The sequence below is a fragment of the Lineus longissimus genome, chromosome 16 (assembly GCF_910592395.1).
Source record: "Lineus longissimus chromosome 16, tnLinLong1.2, whole genome shotgun sequence".
In the NCBI taxonomy this organism is placed as follows: Eukaryota; Metazoa; Nemertea; class Pilidiophora; order Heteronemertea; family Lineidae; genus Lineus; species Lineus longissimus.
In genome coordinates, this window is record NC_088323.1 from 2585919 (window position 1) to 2604938 (window position 19020).

At 39.2% G+C, this 19020-nt stretch overlaps 1 protein-coding gene across 1 annotated transcript in view; it reads right to left on the minus strand.

Moving 5' to 3' along the window:
- Positions 1 to 436: 436 nt before the first annotated feature.
- The window catches only part of LOC135500346 (uncharacterized), a 36229-nt gene continuing 17645 nt past the window's right edge, over positions 437 to 19020 (minus strand). The window contains exons 2-5 of the mRNA XM_064791761.1: positions 6692 to 6783; positions 3764 to 4399; positions 3410 to 3495; positions 437 to 1274 (exon numbers count right to left, since the gene is read on the minus strand). Of these exons, the coding sequence (XP_064647831.1) occupies positions 3412 to 3495; positions 3764 to 4399; positions 6692 to 6778 (807 nt within the window). The 5' untranslated portion in view covers positions 6779 to 6783 and the 3' untranslated portion in view covers positions 437 to 1274; positions 3410 to 3411. The remainder of the gene's footprint in view (positions 1275 to 3409; positions 3496 to 3763; positions 4400 to 6691; positions 6784 to 19020) is intronic.

The window sequence follows — 19020 nt, forward strand, 5'->3', positions numbered from 1 at the left end:
TTCCGTGGAGAAAAGTATTTATTTCCGTGGAGAAAAGTATTTATTTCCGTGGAGATAAATGTTATTTCCGCGGAGAAAATACTTAATTCCGTGGAGAAAAGTATTTATTTCCGCGGAGATAAATGTTATTTCCGTGGAGATAAATGTTATTTCCGCGGAGAAAATACTTAATTCCGTGGAGAAAATTCGAGAAAAAAAAATCGTATTTGAATCTAAAAAAAAACATGATGTCCCTAATGGGCCACCGTAGAGACTCGAAAGGTGTGCAGTAAAAGAACACCAAATTTACAAAGTATATGCACAGCATCGTTAATCTTATATCGACATTCGTTGATAGGACTCGACAATGGCGTTTTTAAAATTGCTGCAATGGCGTAATCGAAATGAGCTGCTTTACGGGGACCTTGTTATAATCGATGCACATTGTTGACATATAGTTTGTGCTGTTGCAACTAGGTATAGATAAATCACAGGCGTGTATCAATGTTTGCTATCAGCAAAAAAAAATGCAGAAACTCATAACCGCAATTCCAATTTCAATCAAGAAATGTTTGAAAAAAACGTACGTCTTGAAAAAAGTTCCTTTTTCGTAGAAATCCATATAATTGTATAGACTGGTAAAGCCACCAAGAATGTTGTTACTCTTCCAGTATATTTGAAAAATGTTCAAAATATTGTTTCATGAAAACCCCTGTTGCGGTTTTTTCAAAAACTATCTTGCATTAAATTGGAGCGGGTATCACAATGGTTGGGTGCTATTATGCAAACTTCTCGGGTTTGGAGTAAAAACAATTACAGCACATTCACTATAGAAAGACAACAATTACAGTTTACTGTTAATTATGACTGAGGCATGTTGCAAAGCAGTGTCATTCCACGAATAGATATATATACGCGTAAAATTGTTTGTGCAAAGTTGGTAGATACATTGTAGCTCAATCTGCTGTAAACAATAACGTAATGTTAATATTGGCCTGCATTATTTGTAACTTTAACAAGCTTGAGTGGTCTGATGCGATCGGGTAGGTATGAATGACATCGATACACAAAACGTAACATTTCATTGTTAGTCACCAGATAGTTTGAGATAATTCACGCATGCGCAGTTAAAAGTTCTCGTCTGTTGGCTTTGAATCACCCCGAAGTCTCGTACGAATCCCACGGCTTTTCAAAGAAATTAATAAATAATGATTTTGTCCGTTCCTCTAGCCCGTTTCCTCCGCATCTGATTGACAATATTGTTCGTCCGCATCCTAGCGACATCTAGTGGCCACCTGGAAAATCAATATGGTAAAGTGGAAAATTCAGTCAATTTCGAAAAGGTGATAGAAAATTAATCGAATACCTCTTAGCCGCAAGGTTCAGGTTATAGTAGATAGCACTTTAGCCTATGTCTACTGATCATGATGTGCTATGTATAATGTACAGGGATGTTTCATGTGCATTGACGTGCATTAACCATCATGGCTACGAACTAAGATGATTTCTAACAACATAACCAGTATTCAAGCACGAACTTCACGAACTGGCATTTGATTTTATCCAACTTTGTTAAACAATGATATTTGAGCGTGTGATTCGGCCTTCAGGGGCTTTATCAAAATCCCTTTATATGGCACATCCCTATATTTATGTACACAAGACCATCAGCCCACTTCATCCGATATGGCTTATTAATTACCCCACGTTAATTACAATATTTGATAATGAGTGCAAATGAGCCGTACATGATTACAATAACCTGCGAATGCACCTGGATTGCATGACACGTCAATAACTGAGCCGGAAGGTTAATATGCGAATTCATCCAATCCTAGCTAGATTATCATCAATATGCATGTGCTGTACACTCAACACGAGAACATTCGTATATGTAATAACCCTGTTATTAGCTACTAATCGCCCGATTTCAAGCGCTGAATGACGACATTTCTATTCTTCATATGAAGCAACTCTGAAATTTTCAGCGAAAGAGTTCGAAATACAAAAAAAATCAGTCTATATGTGATGACCGACGGAGATTATATGCAACGTCCATATGCATTGGGACGTAACTGCTGTGTACATTTACATAGCTAAATGGTGGCGATGACTTGTCGGTGCCCCGTGGACGACTGAAGAATACTTCCCATCGCGCTATGATCAATAATTAACTGCTAATTGTTCAATAATGTATTAATTAGTTGCTGGGTGTCGATTGATAGGGACGATGGGATGTCGGTGCTGAAGAAAGGTCGTCGATCCAGTTCCAGTGAGTGTTATATTATTATTGATAACATCATCAGCTTCACTCTAGTGATACTACTGCACAGTTATGGTCTCATCTACGGATGAAATTGATTAGGCACGAGCATTAGGCAGGGGCCAGGTATGTTAGAATAGGTAATACAAAGGAAATCTCACAGGACATCAACACTATTCACGCTTGGACAAGGAACATATCTTTTGCTAACTCGAGCAGGTCCCATGAGTTTGCAAATTACCATCAAATTGACCCCTATCTGGCCACTGCCTAGGAATCATAAAACATATGAGTTACTTGGAAAGAAGAGAGGACGAAATCTTGTGGAGTGGTTATTCGATGGGACAACTACTAACGAAAATAATTTTCAAGGGAGGAATACATGTAGCTTGAAATGGCAACATAGATCCATATCGGGATGAAACCAGCTACTCTCGCATAAGCATCCTTAATACACACCCCAGTGATTGAGACCACCCGTTTCATTACTCACTCTGACTCTATCACTTTCCCCACCCGAGACATATCAGCAAGTGCCCATATCCTGATTTCCTGGTTTTTGTACGCGCGAGAAATAATGGGTATACTTTCTCAAATTGGTCTTGATGAAAATAGCATTCAATCCATCCCGTTTAATAAATATGGCCAGCGTATTACCAAATATACTATAAACCCATCAGGGGTTATTACTCGCAACTACAGACATGTCAGGGAGTGATCGTTGGTGAATATTCTCGTTGTCTGCTGCTCTAAGGACAGGGTGACTAATTGCTTAGAGGGCTAGCCTAGAGTACGTTGGCCTCCATAGGTAGCCAATGGCTGCTTAAATAGCTGTTCCTCGTTTATTTCTTTTTCTTTTTTTTGGGGGGGGGGGGAGGGGTTCGCATAGATATGGGTAAGTGGCGAAAACACCGCGAATAAACTGCTAACTCGCATGCAGGCACCTCAGTCAATTGGGCTCGCATGATAGCAAGCATTGATTAATCTATACTTGATAATAGGCTCATCCGTAAAGGGTTTCGGAAAGCAATTTTGGAAAAAAGTTCTTTTCACTTTACACGTTTCTCACCTTTCCTTAATTGCTCTATTTGCGTCAAGGGAATGGGTTGTCTACTGATGCAAAAGAGCAAGGTCAAGATGATTCTTGAATGGAAATTATATACATACCTCTACTTTTGGGTGTCCTTCGCAAAAGCCGACAAAAGATTCTCGCGCATGGACGGCGTTAACTCTGATTTGTCCTTCAATAACATCTACAAATAAAGTGATTTTATAAGAGGTGTAAAGTGCAATGTGCACGACATGCATCAGGCATGTAGAGGTTACATGGCTTGAGAAGCTTCATGATATGACATTTCTATCGACTTAGTTAACTTGTATGATTATAGTATCTTTATATCAAAGGGATTGCTTTTGAAAGCATGATGCAATCCCTTAAACAAACGTTTAACAAAAGGTAATCTCAGTGTTTATCAAAATTTGATTGTGTCATTGTCGTCTACATGATTACATGATGCCTACCTCTCGAATTACTTTTATTGTCTCTGGATCCATGGGGTTGTCATTGCCTCGCTTATGTGTCTGCTTGGCTTCGATCCACGAACCCAGCGCCCGCTTGAAGTCTAACCAAGAGGCCCTCTTGTCGTCAGGAGAAGCGCCATTCCGTTTGAAATCTAACCACGATGCCCTTTTGTCGTTGTCGCGCTTAAAATCGAGCCAAGATGCCTTTTTGTCAGTATTCCTCTTAAAGTCCAACCAAGAGGCCTTCTTGTCTACAGCCCGCTTGAAATCCAACCAAGAAGCACGTTTGTCATTGCTAGCATCTGTGTTTCCGTGTGTGCGTTTGAAGTCCAACCAACTCGCCCGCTTCTTGAAATCCAACCAACTTGCTCTTTTGTTTTCTAACCAGGGCTTCAAGTCGCCGGTGTTTCCCCGTTTAAAGTCCAACCAACTTGCTCGCTTCTTTGCAGCGTCGTCACGTTTGAAGTCCAACCAGCTTGCCCGCTTTGCCTCGTCTTGATTTGCGTTGTCACTTTCATCATATTCCCGACCACCATTTCGTTTGAAATCGAGCCAACTTGCTCTTTTCTGGCCACTATTGATTTCTGTCAATTTGCTTTCGTCGGCCACACTGTCTGATAATCTGTCGCCATTGACCTAGAATACGAAATACAACAGAAGTTACTCTTAACCAAAAAAACACGAAAAAAAGGTCTTCTGAAATATTGAGTCCGTGGCATGTTATGCTTGAATCAAATACTGCTTCTGCAAAAGCCGGTCGGCGATATCTTCTCAGTTATGTCTATTGGATTCAACGCCAATATCACTAGAGTTTCCCCACAACAAAAAGGATGCCGCGGAACAAGGAAGCATGCCATGTAATGTACTGCAGATACGCCGCCACGCGACAGTGGCTAGCATGCCGAAATATTTATTATTCAAACAAGAACTATATGCAGGGTCGGTTATTCTTATGAGCTTCCATCTCTCCCTCACTCATAACAGCCTCCCCACACCTATCGTGCAATTGTACTGTGTTGTTCCCCCATCGGCTTCTAGCCTATGACCCTAATTAAGCGTACTCTCAGCGAGGGGATTTGATTCGTTTTCCGTGTCCCAAGAGAGGACATCATCGCGCAGAAGAATGCCCAAGGGGGTGCACTCTGTCTCGTCGATCCCTTGGCGGGAGATCGACCGTCTCTCTGCCCAATATAGCAACATGTCTCATGACATAGATAGCTACTCTGCGCAAGCGGGACGAGGTCTTTTCCAGCCGTTTAATGAAGGTTTACAATTTTGTGCGAATAAAGGATATGAGGAACAATCAAATGAAACTATGATAAGATAGTGTTTGTCTAAACACCCTGCTTACTTTAAAATGTGGTTCGATAGATTTCATTATGCTGTCTAAGAAATGTATCGAAGACACAGCATTACTGGGGCAATATCACACATGATTGTTGACTGACAAAAATGTTAATAGTCAGTCGTTATTGGTAGCCAATTTTCCCAGTTTCCAGGAACTACGATCTGTGATGTAATAAGCTTACTTGTCCTGATAAGTTTACCACAATTTTTTTTCTTGACGAGACTGGCCATCAAACATGTACTATATCATGTTTATACTTGACCAGCACTTTAGACACAACATATCCCAATCCTGTTGTAATGGGTTAGCTAATTACTTAAAAGGTGTAGTATTGGGACAATGTGACTGCAGTTACTCCAACGGCCAGAGCCATCGATCATTTCAGTAATATATTGACTCACTGACCGATGTCTCTCCATTGTAAATACCGTTATTGCCGCCGAGACGATAGGTAATGACAAAGTCGGTGATATTGTTGAACAATCATTTAATACCCTGGTCCAACGATCTTCTGCAACTAGCTTGGGTTCGTGTAGCGAAAGCAACTTTTGTATTTACAAGGATGACCAGTCCGCCTGCACTACCACCTTACATCTATCTTGTGGTAGGCTGATGCCATTTTGTGAAAAATAGGCACACTAGAAAACCACTCAGAAGTTTCTGGCTTGTTTTCGATGCTACTGTGACTAAAGTAATAAAAAGCATACGTCCAGGAGTAAAAGTTTGCACTTTATTGGGTAGATTCTGTTTTTATAGTTTGTTTGATAGATTACTGCATTAGGGTGAGTGATAATTCGCCATATTGTATTCATATTCGTGTCGGCGGTCCAGGTGGACATTGCCTTCTGCTCAAAAAAATGTCTGCCTTGGAGAAAAGGATCTTAAAAATATTTGACATCAAATAACATGGCCCACGCTTCAAATCGTTTCGACCTCCTGGTACTATCAGGGAGAAATGCCCGACTTGATACATACGCTATTCAAATGCCTGGAATTTCGGCAGATGAGATTGCCCTAGCGTGATACATGATTGTTTTCTCATTTCACCTTGCTTATCATGTAAACAACGCAAGCGATTAGGGTGGGAACTGGAAATATGGCGGCGACTTTTGCCAGGGGCCAGCTATTGTTTCCTAAACTAGCCCATGGCTTCGTGATGTAATTATTGACCTGAGAGTCATTTTTCTCGTCAGGCAATCGGCGTGTCTGGGGATGCTGGTTTGGGATAAGAATGTCTATTGAATAACGCGCTGATGGGAAAGAAAATTTTTTCCCACCCTTCGTTGAAAATGGAAAAATCGCCTACAAAAAACTTCAAGCACAAGCATTCTATTAGTTCAGTCTTGATGACTGGTGTATTCACTGTGAGTGGTCCGTGTGAGACCGTTTTCCATATAGATTAGGCCTCAAATGATTGTTGTTGAGTAACTGGAAAGAATTACTCTGAATTATGGGAGATATGTTGTGGTTGTTGCGCACCAAGAATCGACTCCTACTTCAAGCTGATTCCCTTTCTGCGTAGTACGTGGAGGCTGCACAGATTATATGATTATTAATATGGTATATACAGTGTTACTTACTTCGAACGCTTTGTTCTCCGACGCCACACTTGCATATAAACAGAACAGGCCGGCGAACAGAAGTAATACGTTTTGGGATTTCCGCATTGTATCTGGAAGGAGAAAGAAGAAGAGAGAGTTCATAGAGAGGAAACAAAAATGTTGCTTATTTGATATCAGGCTGCCCCTGGACTGACAATTATGTGTAGTAGGGTGTTGACATGTTAGGTATGATCATGATGATCGAATCATCCAATTGACGAGACTGGATCGGAATTCCGCATAGTGTCGTTTCAAATCATGTAAGTAATAAGGCGGTTATTACTTGGAATACATCTGTTAAGAATCTTAGCAATGCCAGTGTCGCATCAGAATTGTGTTTTGACACGTGGAAGTTGCTCAATTTCACGTGGTTGTGGACGTGGCGAAATAAGAGTACATCTAATAATTCATCCCATTATCATTGTTTCACCAAAATAATGTGATAAGGTATGATTTTTTCAAATGATAATCATTCATTCATATCCTCGTCTGGACATTGTGTGAAGGGGACCTGTTTAAAGTCAAGCATGGACATGTATCAATATAATGCAGATTATACGAATTACAAAATAAAAAAATAAAATAAAAATAAAATGTTATGCAAAATGATTTGTTTTCTTTTGTAACCCGTTTACTAAGCTCCCCGATTGGAAGAAGCTATTAGAACCTTCTAAAAGCTTTTTACCTGGATTTCAGTTTTATGCCAGTATTGACACAGTTCCTCTCTTATTGAATTTAATCTGTGTTGTTTCTGTTTAGTTCGCCAAATACGGCCTTAGCATCAAATATTTATTTCAAAACACTAAAAACACATTTGCTTCTTTATTCACCTGGTTCGATGAAATCGATTATTTAAATGACTCTTCGTAACCAACTTCAAGTTTGAACGATTGCCAACGTGTGTTAGCGAACTGGATTCGATACCGATTATCAGACATGTTTAGCAAAACCTTACGAACGACGAACTACGAAGTACCAATGTCTGAGTGTCATAAAGTCTTGCGCGCATTTGTGACTCGCTCTACCAAAACTAGGCGCTTGTCGCATCTGAACTCAACAGGTTGATACGGACTTGTTGTTCATTTCCCTATTGTAGACCTTTTGTGAAATCTATTACAAACTGATTTGGTCACATTTCACAAAAGGTCTACAATAGGGAAATGAACAACAAGTCCGTATCAACCTGTCAAGTTCAGATGCGACAAGCGCCTAGTTTTGGTAGAGCGGGTCACATTTACTATCGCGGCCCTCATGAATCGGTTTTTATAAGGGCAACGAGGAATCACGGAACCATCATCGATAGAATATGTTTACGCACTGTCCTTCGTAACTCATCGTACATTTGCCAAACCTTCCTGATATTGGGTTATTATAAAAATGACAAAGTAAAACAACAGTAACGAAGGCCTATTTTTGAAAGGGGTTTCATTTTGACAGTCAATAAATAGGCCTGTGCGAAATAGTTGCATTGAAAACAATTTCTGGTCAACGGTAATGCAAATAGCCCAGTTTCCATTATTGAAGTCGAGACCTCATTAAAATGATGACAAATAATTAAATGGCATACAAAAGGATAACGCTAAATGGTATATTGCATGCTATTACTGCATATGATATCCGTCGATATGGCGAAAACTGTTCAAGAAATCCAATGCAGCGAATTATCATTGATTGAAAGAAATGTTATACGGCATTGCACGAAAAAGACACCCAGGAGACCACACTTAACGGCGCCATCCTTCCTTAAAGAACAAACAAACTTCATTTTTCATCGAAAAAATCAATCAGTATTGAGAATCATTTCATGTTAGATTCATTAATTGATTCGATTAAACGCAAATTGATAATTAGTCATTTTAATGAAGAGTGACACATCGTAATTCAGCCACTGGTAGCTTTTCAGGAGAGAGTGCGTGGCCAGACACGACGTATCGACCGAGAATTGAATTCGAATAAAAAATTGACGATACGTTTAAGGCGTCGAGTGACGAGACATCCATCGATCAGTTATTAATGAGGGTAAACGCTAAAGTAAAGAGAAGTCAATGAGAGTTTTTAATTTCAGTTACTCGTTGTATAGATATCGCATCACAAAAACATCGACTAGGTGCAAAATCACCTAATTGGCTTGTAATTATTTTGCAACACACTGTATATTAGCTAATGATGCTGTTTGGAGAATTCAGGATGGGGGCTTTAAATGATATGCCAAGGCACTTCGATAAAAGGCTGCACCTTAAAACAATCGGTATAATGTGGGTTGAAAACAACTCTCACAGTAGACGCTTTGTTTTTGTATTTCATAATGTTAAAAGGTTTTTAGAATTGAACATTCTATGATATCTGATTATATACAAAGAGAGAAAGATATTAGATAATAGGAACTTAGGCGTATGATATGGAAGGGTCCAGTATTAGCTTCTAATAGCACCCAATATCCCGATGCAAGTGTCTTATGAAATATGGGGGTTCTTCTCCAGTCTCTCCATATTTCAGGTCCGACACAGAAAATTCAAAAACGTTGAAAAGTAATTGTTTCTTGGATAAATCGCAACTGTTCACTACCCTTTGCTGCTTTTCTCTATCTGGCTGAAAATTACTGGCCATATTGATCTCGGGATCCATTCGTCGGTATTTCTTTCTTACATGAATCCAATAACCTACAAAAACATTGACGGCGCTCGAACCAGAATGATATGCGCTATTTCTAATAATGGCCGCGCCAATCAACTCATCCTAGTAATGATTATTACTAATCAAATACATTTTCTTACAGATAATCACCGCCATAATCGTCTGACATCCGGAATCTGCACCTAATTGTGTTTTTCTTACACCAGCGAACGCCAATACTGTATTTGGGCGTACTAATTCAAGGATAGATAATACCCAGGAAATGATGGCAGGGAACATTATTTTCATTGCTATATGTGATGAGAGGTACCTGCGAGGAACTGCACAGATCTTGAATACTATAACAGATCACTTCTTTTAGTAATCATGCATTTGCTTTTCTATTTGCAAGACTCTGCACCGTTTCTCATGTTTACGTACATGTAGGTCAGATAAGGTTATCGAGTTTCATTTCTTTATGGATTGCACAAACAACAACGTGAAAACCTGCGCGGTAGATTACAATGTAGTTTTGCGGTGCATACAAATAACTCATAACAATTTTCTTCTACTAAATACGTATTAGTAATATCAAAATCGGAAAAACGTCGGACAGTTCCAGAAAAAATTGTTCACTAATGAAGCAGGGATAGTGAAGTAAAAAGTCCCTCACTGCTTTAATGGGACTTTATGATCAAATTATTATCAATCTCAAGAATCCTTTTACTCCCAAAGACACGTGGCAAAATCTTTATTGAAACATTGTTAAATAAAACTTCTCAAACTTGATACACGTATTTTATTGTATTTTAATGAGATATAACTTTAATAATGTGAATTATGTATTTTTTAAGCGATCTTTCCCCGAAAACGATGTACATGTAGCAAAATATTGAATCAGTAAAATCAAATTTGATATCGAATATCAATATGTATAGACAATTTCACTCTTGAATCAAGATCATTACTTATCCATATACCGCTCTTGTTATTAGAGTATTTATCTTTAAAGTGTCGTAGTCAATTTGTGAGCATGTGGTTTTTTTAATATTGGTCAACACCAGTCGGGCAGGTTTGCTTGCCATCAATGGTTTTTATGCATGACTGGCATGACGATGGAACCGTACTCGAGACCGTGTAAGAAAGAAAGAGATCTTAGTCCGAATCGTTCAGTGTCAATTAGCTTGATTTAAATGCATCAAGAGACCTGAGCCTGATATTTTTCTTAGTACAAAAACAAGGAGAGTGTATTGATTACTTATCATATTTCCAGGCTAATCACGTTTTACAAGTGTGAGCAAAATGTAATCCAACCTAGAACAACATCAATGATATCAATACACAAAAACAAATGAAATACGGTTAAACATAAGTTTGAATTATCCATGTACATTCTAGCAATTTCCATAGAATTATGTTTAACTGCGCAAATCTAATCTATTTCGATTCAAGTCGCAAACCAATTAGGCGAATAATTATCAAATGACTACATAGGACTAATAAGGTGTAACGTTTCCTTAATGAAATGTACTTCACTTTATTCCACAGGTTTTTGTAACTTAACTCGACAAATTAAACGCAAATTTTCCCGTCTTTTTATTTCAAAGAATTGTCTCGGGGCGAATAGTTTGAAATAAAGATATCGGTTAAAATGCTCTGGCGTTACAAGAAACAGTCTGGGCTATCGAATTTAGATAGTTTGAAGAAACAAAAACGTTAAAAATGCCCGCCAACCAAATATTTTCTTCTGCTCCTCCGTTAGAAGCGAAAGTACTCGACTAGTAACCTTTTCTAGACAAAAAATCAACAAATTAAAGTGCTTTAATGTTTTTGTGCCTTTTTACTCATACCGATATTCAATTAAGAATATCCTGATCAATAATGCAACTACGCCTGTCTATTCATGTTTGTACTTTAATTCATAAACGAACAAAAATTTGGAGTGTTTTACATAAAGTATACAAAAGTACTAAAATCCAAGTAAATAAACTCACTTTCCTACCTAGCTAGGATATTAGTTATATACTACAAAACTGTCATCGATCAATCGTTTGTTGATATCAGGACTCTTAAATCGATCCTCGAGGCTATATGTTACATAACAATTTTCGCTCCAGCCATCAGAAGGTGAATGATGGCATCGTTAACCGATAAGTTAAGTATAAGTAGGACAGTTATTTTGTACTCATGTTTGGTTCTATTCAAATGAACTTTCATGATAACACCAATCCGTGATGCTAATTGAATCGAAGATTACTGAACCCGCGAGAGTCTGAACTATTAGACTATGTTCCCCGAGCTATTACTTGACCAAACACCTTTACAAATAGCCGGTACCAGTGCAATAACCCTGATGGACGGTTTCGCTGTGCACTCAAACCATTGGAAAGACACTATTTATTCACCATGCTGCCTCACAAATGATAAACTCCCTTAAGACCAGTCATGCCGAACGGTCAAACGGGCTTCATTAAACGAATCTCATCGCATTAGCTGAATCAACGAAGCATTTGTTTTGACAGAATCACGAGTCATCACGGTTATGGAGCGGGAGCAACTGCAAATACTACTCGTGATTAAAGCTTTAGAAGTCTCAATGCGTTTTATAACGCAGGAAATGATTTTCGTTACAGATACTCTGATTGTGAGTGAACATTACTCGAAATACTCCCAGTGTACGCCATGTTAAACACATTAACAAAGGCGAGTTAATGGGTTAGACGAACACCAGTGGTTGATTGATTAGTTATGACAGGTACCAAGCTTGATTATAGATCTATCCATGTAAATAACAATACCAGTATTTCATTGTCGAAACGATTAATGTAATGGTGCATAGACGAATTCTTCTAATCGTACATCATGCATACAATATACTCATTCTCTCACCTGGGTTCCCCATCCAAGTAATGGTGAAATTAATAGATGTACATCGGTTACGGGTCACAATAGACTCACCGGAATCTATTGTGGCTGGTGAAATTAGGGTGCAAAAACCTAAATGAGTACCATTGACTCCTTTGTTCGCCTACAAATGATTCTGACGAATCTATTGTGGCCCATAAAACGTATATTTGACTCACCGCGTTGCAAATATGAGGCAGCGGTTAAGACGTATTGTAGTCATTAGAGTGTTTTTTCTCCAAGTTTAATTTTTTCGATATGTCATGATTTTTGTTTCAATCGGTAATTTTTAATTTTCACGAAATGATATCATTCGCGTAATCCACAGTTGAAAGTAGGTCATAGGATGGTGAAATGTTTGGTTCAAATCTCACCAGATGTATGTAGATTGAATCACAGTATGTTACATTATCTTATAGAGCACAATGTTTTATAGAACTTTCGTAGTAAAACTATAATGTGCTTCCACACATCTGTACATCAGCGAGTGACGTCAAACGAGCAAGCCGGAATCCACTTCGGAGCACCTACGCCGTGAATGAACCATTAGAATTCACTTCAAAGACCACTCAAGGGATGGCCATAGAATGCAATGAAATCAAATCATGGCAGCCGCCCTTGCGGGTAATCGTGTCGTCGTGCCCATTAGTAGTCTCCCTGAGCCTACGATCTTTCGCATGTCTTCATGTTGAGAAAGTTATTTGATTTCTGATTTTTATGCCAGTGTGATTTGAATATCGTTCATTGCTGTACGTGTACCTCTCCTTCGCATGATAACGTCTATGAAGCCATCTCCCTGTGTCTATGTTTTAGTTTTAGTTTCAGTGTCCACTCGGACCGTGCTTTATTAGCAAATGCACTATGAGCTATGAAACCTTACAATCTCATTACGTAAGTCACGTAAGAACCAGAAAATAATAGCTGAAGCTGATTCTCACGCCAGTCTCGACATAAATAATGATAAGTACAAGTAGACGAAGGAAATACGCCAACGAAATTGTCAAAATTTTAGCACGTCCTGGCAGAGAATTCTCGGGTGATGATCCACACTGACAGATTTTATACATTCATTTTACAGATTTTAAATATTCTTGAAAGGGTGAAAATACTGGCGGTTAAAGCAATGGATCATATCTCGCCCCACACATTTCTCACGTTGTTCTATTTGGAACTACAATCTATGTACAGTATGTTGCGATTCTCAGTTCGATCAGTTTTGGTACTTTAAGACAATCACATACATGTACATAGGTTGTACCATAAAGTGTGTTTATTTTGATTATGCGACCCCTGTTGTCGGTGAAACGAAACTTTTCGAACAAGATGTTGAGCTGACATCAATATCCCTTTGATTATAAGACAAGGTCCATTCGCAGTTGCGGATTTCTGCACAGCAATGTCAATTCTTCAAATAACCCAAACCTGCCCCAACAGTGTTTGACGTATGAAGAAAATAGAGAAATCGATTTGATTTTTTTATTCAGCTGTACCGCAACTCGATGCATTTTTGATAAAAATTGCCAGGAAATGATACCGTCATGCCTGGGGTCTATCTCTTTGAAATTGAGAGTGTCGATTTGTGCTCAAGCGTATGCTAGCCACGTTAGCAAAGTGATGACTTCCAAGTACATTCGTGCCGTTTGCTATATCAAACTGTTAGAGCAAAAAAAGTTATTCGAAAACGAGCAACATCTTAGTTGGTTTATTTCCATCTTTGTTTTGTTTTGGGGTTTTTTTTGGGGGGGGGGGGGGGCGCAATATGATACAAAAAAAAGGAAAATTTGTGACCTAGATCAGCAGAACACCAAGTTGAAATCACTACAGCATTAGGAAGCTTGCGCGCCGTCTGTGCTAAAAGTGATTATTAATTTGAAATGAAATGTTCATCTCGGCAGCAAGTTGCACTAATACACTTAGTCAACAATTTGTCAATTTATTGTTCTACCACAAGCAAGAATTTCACACGATTTGAAAGAAGTTTTGCAAATACTATATTACGGTAGATATGGCGCGCATTGTTCCAATATTTTCCTTTTACCTGACCGCAACGCCAATTGGGGGAAGACTAAACTCGTGACAGACCGACTCGTCGGGCGATATTTTGTATAAAGGCATCAGTGCCAGGAGTAATGAAGCAAATAGCACACCAGTCCTTTGGACGGGAAAACTCGACCCACAGATCAGGAATGGAAGCAATGCGCCATCAGTCCTCTCTTCAAAAGGCCGTGGTGCAATCGAATTCATTCTGGTCACCTGAAAACTGTCAATTTGACCACCTTGCTCATGTTCAAGGTTACTCGAAGCATTTCTCTATTAGTTTGTTCCAATGAGACTGTACTCTATCGCCACGTGTTTAGTTTTAAACTGTAATGGAGACCTTAATAAAGTTAGCTAACGAATTATCGCATCCTTGAGTGTCTGGCATCCGGGGACACTACTAACCCCCTCAATTATTCAACAACCCCTGGCAAATTCATCTCAATATGTGACTGGCACTAGTATAACTTAATTCGAGCCCCGTGTATGTTTGGTGCTTGAATTCGTCGATATTTCATCCCGCAGGGGAAAGGTTTCATGGCAATCGAAGGAGTCGAAACTGAACCTTCTGTCAACAGAGGTTTAAAAGACGTTTTGGATTGCGAGTGACAAGTTCAAGTTATCTATGGTCGAATCACATACGCAGGGAAACCATGTTTACCTTATAGTGATGGATTAAGATCGAGGAGGTATGAGACACAAGTTCTATTCATCCAAACTCAGCACCGTTCACAGATGCAGAGATCTTAAGTTTCAAAACCCGATGCATCTTGTCAAATTGTTGCTCGTCTCTTTCAACGACAGGTATTAAATAAATCACTCCAATTTATAAAACAACAGTTTCGTAATTACGGATTGTGATCGCAAAATGCTTCCATAAAAACAACTGACAACTGACAGGTGAGCCATTAATGAAATATTCCGATTAGAAATATTGATGAGTAGTAAAGCTATCGTTCGAAGAAGAAGTAAAACTACGATATGGTGTTTCTGGTGATTCTATGACTCTGAGTGTATGAACGGATTCGCAGCCTACACAGGCCCGGCACTAAGCGACCTAAACCAGCAATATCCAACACAACACCAAGATTCTGTTGAATTTTAAAGCAAATACTATACATACTAGAGACAAGAAAGTGAACCAATAATCCTGTCGCTTCAAAATGTTTCGCGCCGATGTTTCCCCGTCGCACACAAAATCCAACATATCGCGTTACAAAACCACCAACTTGGTTTTTATAAGGCAACTGATATCCGAGTTATCATTTCCTAATCTAATTTCTTTTGTTCAGATTGCGGTTGTTGTCTTTTTACATCAGTCGATACACGAATTCCCCTTGATATAAATTCATTGAAACTGGAAGCTGGATACTAATTTTGATACAGAATGTCTACCAATGGAAGTAACCATGGAACTAAGGTTAAAGGAAAAATCTTTCCACCTCCAGGATATGCTTTTGCTAAAGAAAGTGCACATAGCTTGTTTTGGTTGTGATCCCTTCATTTGACCAGAATTAATTACTTTTGCGTCATTTTTGTGCCATCGTCAATTCAAGAAACCGTTCTTTCATTCCAAGCTTCCTGCCACATTCTATTTTTACACTGAACCTTTTGATCTAGTCAGGCGTCGGTTGAAGAAGCAGAATGAAGGACTTCATCTCAGCCTTTCATAAGAATTAACGCTGTAAAAAGATGGCTTTTTGCAGTGTGCCTATGGGTTCAGACGAAACCATTCAGATCAAATATTAGCATTTACTTTGACTCTCTCCACAAGATCCATAGGCTGTTTTTCCCAGCTTTAAGTCGAATGTTTTGGCGCTTGATTTAGCTTGCGCAGAAAAGGTCATCCTTTTTCCTATAGCATGAGACCTACATCCCTTCCGTAACAGGACAGAATATCGCATTATGTGATGTAAGCCAATTTGACAAAAGGTCGGTCATCATTGAACATATACACGTCAAGATGAATTGCTCAATCACCCTCCACACACGCACACTCCTTAAAAAGTAAAAAGAACATATTGACATCCCCAGTCGAAAATCGAAATGATATCCTTATAAGATGCTTAATTGAAATCGAGTTCAGTTTCTTGTACATGTACGTGCATTGTGCATTCTTTACTAGATTCTTGTAAGATCTGCTCAACCGCCATGGCCATACAATCATGAGGCAGGAACATATAGACTTAAACAGGTTCCTTTTCCGACAATACTTGGATCGAGATCAGGGACTTGAGCCTATCCTTGTTTGACTTGTTGCTGTAGAAATAACCTGTCCAGACACTGTTCATTCCTGCGGGATCAGACCTGGCCGGGGTTTCATGTCGGCAATCAGGAGCGTCGCGTTCTTCCAGATTGTTAGAGCACCTGCGTCACTTTCAAGGGAAGCCAGGCTACATAAGCTGGTTATGTTTATATTTACGGTAAACGTTTTTGCGTCACCTATCGTTTCCCGAAGCTTCATTGCTGATTGCAAGTTTCGTAGCCACATATATTATCCATTCATCCAATTCAAGTTTTCAAGAAATGTTCTCTTTGCAGACGAGGAATATATACCGATATATACGTCGAATAGTCGAAAATTATAAGGTACTTTTTGTTGTCCATTATCTTATACGAACTACCGAGCTAAATTCCCTGAGACATGTCCCCGTGGGGTACTTCGTTTTCATATCATGTCAAAGTAGTCTTAGACTCACCAAGGAGTCATTAAGATGACTTCGCAGATAAAAACCTGACATATCATCACGCCGCTTACTACCAGGTTTCCTGGCACTAGACATCTGTTATCCGAGTGAGATCGAATTTATTTAATGCGTTTAACCTTCGAGGGACCATTAGAGACATGGATGTCATACCACACCTTAATGCCATTACTGAAAGGCCGTCAGAGATTCTATATAGGACGAGTCGTATCAACGAAATTATTTTTTTTCATTCATGATTTAAGTTCGGCTCTTTTTTCAATTCAAACCAGAGCTTCTTCTCACCCTCACACATGTAGAACGGAACGTTTCCGCACCTGTGTGATTTTTTCAAGTAAGTTCTCCAAAGGAACTGGCAGTATCTTTCTTTTCTGTTTCAAACATCAATCGGATGCTGTAAATTTACATGGAAACACACTTACTCACACTTTAAAATTTTCTTAAATCAAGGCATCCAAATCAATCAAGTTTTCCCGATCTCTTCTACAACTTAAAGGGAACTGGAACCGCCGAGCGATTTATTCAACTTTTCGACTTTCACCGCCCGAGAAAGTCACTCTTCCAACTTTCTATTCGAGTTCAGATTTGTAGCTCCGCCCCCAGTGCCCGAGCATGCGCAGTTCAATTTGTTATTATTGAGAATCATGTGAGAATCACGTGAGTCATGCGATCTTTCATTCATGAGTTTTCGTAGTAAATTCCATAGTAGTGATGTCACTCAATGATTGACAGCTAGGCGTCATGTTTCATTCATGCCTCGTTCTGATCACCCGATACGCGGGAAGTGAAAACGAGGTCATACGAACTGGCTTGGCGGTTTCAGTTCCCTTTAATGATTTAATGGTGTCACGTAAATGAATAAGCACAATAGATATGACACCGCAGGCAATCTTACTCCTACTTCGGCGTTCGTACAATGTAAGGGTTACAAAACCTGCCTAAGAATGTACTATCCCCGGTACTGATGATTTCAGTTCTGTTCAAGGCACGGAAAGACAGCCAGACTATTCGTGATTTTGATGATTAATTCGTCATATACCACAGTGGCGTGAATTCCATGATAAACTTCTCAACATCACGCATATCATTCATAGTTGCACTTCGACGAAATATTTTTATTTTGTGCCGATGAATCGGAAACCGACTTTATTACCTTACTACCGGTTGCAAGCGATGATTAGCTGTCGCCTAAAAGCAGCGAATTGGAATTGATGATTCGAGAGCAAAAGGAACATTTTCTTGCTTTCGAAAAGAAAACACTTCCAAGAAACACCTTTGCTGCTCACAAAGAACTCGTTGGTAGAATGCACGTGTTTGAAGGAGTATGAATGTGTAAAAGAAGTGCGAAGGTACAAACATTACGCACATCTTAACCATGCTTACTTCGTTTTCATAAAACATGTAAAACTACTTCTAAGTTCAACCATTATTCAAACCCCCACGCACCCCAAAACGCATGCATGTAGTAACATCACAGGTACATGGCGATAAAATGTCCATAACTTTATAATACGATGACTCCTGATTATATTTGCATACTATCAGCACACAACAACAACGGTAATGAAACACTTAAACAATTCACATTCTTAGCACGTTCACCACATTATTGTTTAGCTCAGAAGAAACTCGCCCTCGATTCATCCCACGCGGGAAACTGTCATGCAATTGGTTATTTCAGGCAAAACACAACCTAACTAGCAATACAGGATGGGGTTTCTTCTTGGTGGACTGCTTCTTCATTCTACTTTAGTCGTTCCCAATACCTAGGGAATTTCCCATCATTAGGGTTTCTCGTGATTACACATGTTCTGGAAGATGCTTCGCCGAATTGGCCGGGCGGAATAGAAAATAAACCTTATGATGTTGAAACGTAGGCATGGACCAACGAAAGCTTTGCACAGGACATGCCAAATTTCAGTAAAACTTCTTGCAGTGTACTTTAGAGTAGAACTTGCAGCAGATGAACACGCTATTGAAGAAATTACGTTTGTCATGTCCATGGGCCTAAAATCAATTAATGCTAACTTAAATCCTCAACTATTCATT